Source organism: Microtus oregoni, unplaced genomic scaffold (assembly GCF_018167655.1).
Source record: "Microtus oregoni isolate MIOR12 unplaced genomic scaffold, Mior012 000001F_ref0000356, whole genome shotgun sequence".
Classification (NCBI taxonomy): domain Eukaryota; kingdom Metazoa; phylum Chordata; class Mammalia; order Rodentia; family Cricetidae; genus Microtus; species Microtus oregoni.
Genome location: NW_024543060.1, coordinates 94224873 through 94231256, shown reverse-complemented (window position 1 = coordinate 94231256; position 6384 = coordinate 94224873). Strand labels below are relative to the sequence as shown.

General features: G+C 37.4%; 1 protein-coding gene across 1 annotated transcript; it reads left to right on the top strand.

The window, feature by feature from the left end:
- The first annotated feature begins 2318 nt into the window (after positions 1-2318).
- Positions 2319-3245, top strand: LOC121461197 (olfactory receptor 142-like). Its single transcript, XM_041672113.1, has one exon. The coding sequence runs from the start codon at positions 2319-2321 to the stop codon at positions 3243-3245; it is 927 nt and encodes a 308-aa protein (XP_041528047.1).
- The last annotated feature ends 3139 nt before the right edge of the window (positions 3246-6384 follow it).

Below are 6384 nucleotides of genomic sequence, written 5' to 3'. Positions count from 1 at the left end.
TCCATTTTCCTTGGTGCGTCAGTCATTGTGGGGAAAGAGGAGGAATTTCTTAATTGCTAAATGTTTGGGGGTTGGAGAGAGAGAGGAGAGAGGAAAGGGGAGAGAGGAGAGAGAGAGAGAGAGAGAGAGAGAGAGAGAGAGAGAGAGAGAGAAGACTAAATGTAGAAAAGACAGAGCTGAATAGGAGCAGGTTGTGTTAAAAAAAAAAAAAAAAAAAAAAAAAAAAAAAAAAAAAAAAAAAAAAAAAAAAAAACAAGGTTATCCGATGTCAGATGTCTTCCTGTTGGGAGAACTGATCCAGGAAACATAAGAAGCTATGTAACTTTGTGTGTTTTCCTAATTCAGAGATTAAACCTTGTCAAGGTTATTTGTAATATACATAAACTTCCATCTCCCTTATCATCTTTTTCAGTGATAAAGATGTTTTCTGCTGTCTCAAAAGTTTTAGTTCTTATTTATTTATTAATACATTTTATTCAATGCCCACCACCTCTCGGAAGTAATTGGTGCTGCCTGAAGCAGACACGTCTCACTGTCGTAAAACGTCCTAAGTTCTTAAAATACTTTAAATGCAATATTCCTAGATTTGAAAGATTTGAAAAATACCTATTCATCAGAAATATATCTCTAAATATCTAGAAAACCTAACTAACATGACTAAAAGTTTCATTTTTATAAATGACTATCTTTCAATTCGTAATTTTTAATTATGTATTGCATTTTTAAATGAGCTTCACAAACACATCATACCCTAAATAAGAGAAAAAATATACATATTAAAGAATTGACCTTAAATTGTATCAATAAACCAAGATCCATATCAATGCAAAGTATTCATCTCTAGAGCATATTTTAAACATATTCTTTTCCAGTCCCCTATTACTACTCCCAGATTCTCCCTCTCCATACCAAACCAACTTTGTATTTTTTTTCTTCAAAAAATAAGCTAACCTAAACAAAAATCAACTAAACAACCAAACAACAACAGTAACAATCCCACCTAACCCCAATCTACCATAGATTCCACAAGACCCCATTCCTAATATAGAGTCTGTTCTGTGTTTCCTCATTAATTCTAGGCATTGGGTGAACTTGGAGTATGGTTGATATACACAGTGTCACTCTATGGGAGAAAACTGATTTTTCTCTCTCTCAGTGGGTATCAGTTACAAATAGGTCTTTTGTCTGTGGTGGGATTTTTTTCATCCACTGGTCCTTTTCCATGCCGGGATTTTGTCTATCTTGATTTTGTGCAGGTCTTGAACATGCTGTCAGTTTCTCTGAGTTCATATGTACATCGTCACTATTGTGTCTGGAAACATAACCTTTCCCTTTTCAGCATCTCTTTTCTCCACGTAATCCACTCTCTATTGCTTCAGTCACCTAAATTCACTTAGCTATTTTAAAATTTCTCTGTTTCTTTGGAATGAACATCTCTCAATAGATTTAGTGGTTGATGGTGGGAAATGATTGTGGAACAGTCTGGAACATATAGTTAGTTCCACACTCTCAGAGATGTGAACATTTGTTGTAGAAACATATTTCTTGAGGCAAGAAGATGTAGAGGATTCTACTTTGAGTACAGTGAGGACTGGGACAACTGAGGAGAAAAAATATCATGGAAGACATTGGGAAAGGGCAAAAGCAACAGGAAAATTATTTCTTGCGAAAGTGTAGCTTTGTTTCCTGGTGAGTTTATGGTTTTGGAAGTTGGATCTCTGGTTGGTAACTGAATCACCACAGCTTATTATGCGCATGTATCACTCTGCAGACTTAAAGACTGCATGCCAAAGGGAGCTTTCCTTGTCATGTTTGTCTGTCTCATCATATAATGTCTGCCATGTCACAATACATTGAGTCTGAGTTTGCTTTGTACTTCCCAACTTGTAGAATCATCAGCTAGCAAATATGTAGTCTTTATTAATTACCAAGGCTATACTACAGATGTAGTACTTCTCTGAGGAAAAAAGGATATAAAGAATTCCAACCAGCACAGTATCAAAGAGATGACTCAAAAGGAAGACTTATTAAATGCAATGAAGATAATACAAACACATGATCTATGTTTCTGTATATACATCTATCATCTATCTACTTATAATATATCTTGAAATCTTAACTTCAGAATTCCTTGTGATAAATTAGAAAGATACCTCGGCTGAAAGATAGAAGAACTTATTTTGAGTTACATTATAACTTATAGTAAAACAGTCTGTTCTTTCCAAAATGTTATTAGTAAAATTAATTTGTGCTAAAATTTTTGGCTTTTTTTTCTAGCCGTCATTCTATCTGATGTCCAACACGCTTGAGCTCACTCCATGGCCAATGAAAATAATGTCACTGAGTTAATTTTCACCGGCCTTTTCCAGGATCCAGAGGTACAGAAGGTGTGCTTTGTACTGTTCCTTCCCGTATACCTGGCCACAGTGCTGGGCAATGGCCTCATTGTTGTGACAGTCAACATCAGTAAGACTCTGCGTTCTCCTATGTACTTTTTCCTCAGCTCCTTGTCCCTGGTGGAGATCTGTTACTCCTCTACCATTGTCCCTAAATTCATCACTGACTTACTTGTAAAGATTAAAACCATCTCTCTGAAGGGCTGCCTGGCTCAGATATTTTTCTCCCATTTCCTTGGAGTTGTTGAAATTATTCTGCTTGTGGTCATGGCCTATGATCGCTATGTGGCCATCTGCAAACCTCTCCATTACATGAACATCATGAGTCATCAAGTGTGTCACATGCTGGTAGCTGGCTCCTGGCTGGGGGGCCTCATTCACTCCACCATCCAGATCCTCATCACCATTCCATTGCCCTTCTGTGGTCCCAATGTAATTGACCACTACTTCTGTGACCTCCAGCCATTATTTAAACTTGCCTGCACTGACACCTTTATGGAAGGGGTTATCGTGATGGCCAACAGTGGTTTAATCTCTATTATCTCTCTCCTTATCTTGGTGTCCTCCTATATCACCATCCTTGTGAACTTGCGGAACCATTCTGCAGAGGGGAGGCGCAAGGCCCTCTCCACCTGTGCCGCCCACATCACAGTGGTCATCTTGTTCTTTGGACCTGCTAGCTTCCTTTATCTGAGACCTTCCTCTACATTTACTGAAGACAAGCTTGTGGCTGTGTTCTACACAGTCATCACCCCCATGCTGAACCCCATCATCTACACCCTTAGAAATGCAGAGGTGAAAAATGCCATAAAGAAGTTGTGGGACAGAAAGAGCCCAGAGGCAGAGTGAATGGAGTAATAAATGATGAAAAGGGATTTTAAAACTTAGTCTGTTGTTGATGTAGATTTTGCTGTTTGGTGCATCTTCAAATAAAAGAGTAGTTAGAAGAGCATATTTCTTTTACTGCTGTACTCCTCTCAGCAAACAAATACTCCAAGGACAGAGGTCTGAGTTTCTCACTGAATTTGATTGGCTGCATAGTTAAAAAGCAAGTGCAAATTCAAAGAATATATAGAAACATGCTTGTATGTTCCTTGAGACATGGTAGTATTTTGAAAGATTGGGTAAAGTATACTTTAGTACTTCCATACATTGTATACAAACCATTTTATGACTATTACTATCTCAAAAATTACCATTTCTTTTTGTTGAGAAATGATTACTATTTTCACTTGAAGAATTAAGGACAGGGTCATAACTTTTTAATTCATATCTCTTTCCCATTATTATGAGTGACCATCCCACAGCTATTTCTTCTAATATCCACTGATTTTTTTTTCAGTGAGGTGAAATTGAAAGAGTCTTTGCTAATCTGCACGGTTATATTTCTCACAATCTCTTCAATGCCCCATTGTCTCTCCCCACTATGAGAAGTTTTGAGTGTATCTTACAATTGCTCTGTCTTGGCTTAGGAGTTGTATAAAATTGCACTGATTTGCATCCATTCACCCAGATTTCTCAAGTTGTGATATGCCAGAGTAGGCTGTGTTTCTACCAAGTATCTTTTGGGCTCCGAGATCATATACAAGAGGAATTTGTGGCTGCAGGGCAAGACATAGACAAATTCATATGTTGATGAAAACATTGTGTGTCTGTGATAATACATGATAGTCAAAGACACATGGCTAATGGACATCTAAATTATGTATAATGTCACTAAAACCTGGAATTCTTAAAATTTAATTTTAACTTACTTAAATCTACATAGATACACACCATATGACTATGAAAGTTGGTAGCATAAGTGTGTTTTCCTAAGACTTGTAGGTTTCTCGGTGTTGGAGGCAAGACCTCTATCCTCGTACCTTGATGGTTCTGTGTCTACCTGCCTCTAACCTCAGGTTTCATTAACCAGCTTTATCTCATTCTCACATACCCTTTCTAATCACTCCCAGATTCCCACACAAATGTCAGGGTGGCTGGAGAGAAGGAGCATTGGCAGCAGCCACAGGCCATGTCTAGTCAGCTTGTCTTGCTCTCTCACTGTTAAACTAAGAATGTATTTATAGCCTGTGCGATTTCCTGTCTCATGATCACCTGCTAAGCAGAAGGACTATATAAAGCTAGAGATTTTGCTGGATTATTTATTGGATGGACAAGTTGATGAATGTTATCTTTCAGAGTCCAATTCTTGACATATTCAGTGGGTATAGTCAACTATCATTCACAGATACAGAGGCAGAAGGAAAGGGGGGCAGGTAGTTTTATAATGTATGTTCTACACAAATATGCAAATGTGAGAATGAGAAGATGAAAATATAATAATGTCAATCAACACTATAGCTTTATATAAAAGTGGTAAAAAGGATTGGCTGTCCTCAGTTGTCTACTTATTCAGTAGCTGATCAAAACCTAATGCATAAGGACTTTCTCTTCCTTTTTAAAAATTCTGCTATATCAATCAGAAACCATTGGCAATAAGCCCTATTACCTTTACTTTTTATGTACCTTCTCCTTGTTGGGTGTAAAGCAATATTGAAATGACATTAAAATGATTGCAAAAGATTTAGAATCTTTCCCTAAGTCATTCTTTATTTGCCTAAGTTTTCCTACAGGTAAAAGAAAATCCATGGGGAAGTCGGTCTCTTGATCATATGTGTGGCCTCATTCATCATAAATAGTCCAAGAATCTGAGCATTTAATCACAACCTTTGGACATTGTGTGGATAGACATGACTGAGGCATCAAAGCAGGATTTTATTACTGCTGAATTTCCTAGTCTCATGAATTTTTATTTTTATTCTAAAGTTGTAAGTCTAAATATTTTTTCCTTGTGATTTGTCTTCGTCATCACTTTATTTTCTAAATACTCCATAGGGGACAGATCCAACTTTTGAAAGGCAGTAACATTTCCACCTCATATCGCCAAAGACTAATGATTTGGAGAGAGAATTGTTTCCTGTGATAGTACCAAATAAAGAACAGAGTGTGGTTTTGGGAAATCAATTCACCTTTCTCAGACTCTTCCCTTTTTTATACATTCAGAAGTTAATATAAGATTACTATAAATTATTCTCTAAAGTGTTTAAGAAAACACTGCTAATGTAGTTTTGCTGAGTGTGACTTGGTTTGGGTCTTCAGTAGGAAATCTGCTCAGTGATGATATTAGTCAACGGACTTCACTTATGAAAGAAAACAGAATCTGTAAGGAGGAATCTGATGCTCCTTCCCTATATAGTTTTTTTTTCCCAGAGCACAGCCTCTCCTTGAGACATAGCATGTTCCATGGGAGTGAAGGATTTTTGTGGTGAATTAGAGACAATTGATATGAAATCCATGTGGTCTAAATCCTGCTCTTCCTAGGAGCAAGGAGCACACCAGGTCTTTTGACCTGAAGGTAGGTAAAGTGACTTGAAGTAAGACACTGAGTATATGCTGCAATAAGTATCAGGTAACTCACATTTTTCTATACCCCTGTCTGTATAAACTACATGTCCATCTGCTGATGTGTGACTTTCTAGACTTGTCCTCCTGGTTTCCATTTTCCTTTGTGAGTCATTCGTTGTGGGGAAAGAGGAGGAATTTCTCAATGCCTTATGAATGGGGGTTGAAGACGGAGATTGAGAGGGAGAGAGAGAGAGAGAGAGAGAGAGAGAGAGAGAGAGAGAGAGGACTAAATATATAAAAGACAGCGCTGAATAGGAGCAGGTTGTGTTAAAAAAGATAGGTTATCAGATGTCTTCCTGTTGGGGGAATTGAGCCTGGAAACGCAGGACGCTATGCAACTTTCTTCCTGCCTCTGAGTGATGCCTCAAATTGGTGTATTAAATTAAAATGGTATGTATAGATATTTGTATTTCTTTGGTGGATCAGGAATAATTTTCAAACCTTAAAGAAGAGGCACTGCTTTTATAGGCAAATAAATATTCTTGTGACTCTCATAACTTCTTACAGACTTCTCACTGAAACTGAACTCATCTGTTTGTAT

Coding starts and splice junctions, on each gene's coding strand:
- LOC121461197 (XM_041672113.1), top strand. CDS start 2,319: ATGGCCAATGAAAATAATGTCACTGAGTTAATTTTCACCGGCCTTTTC.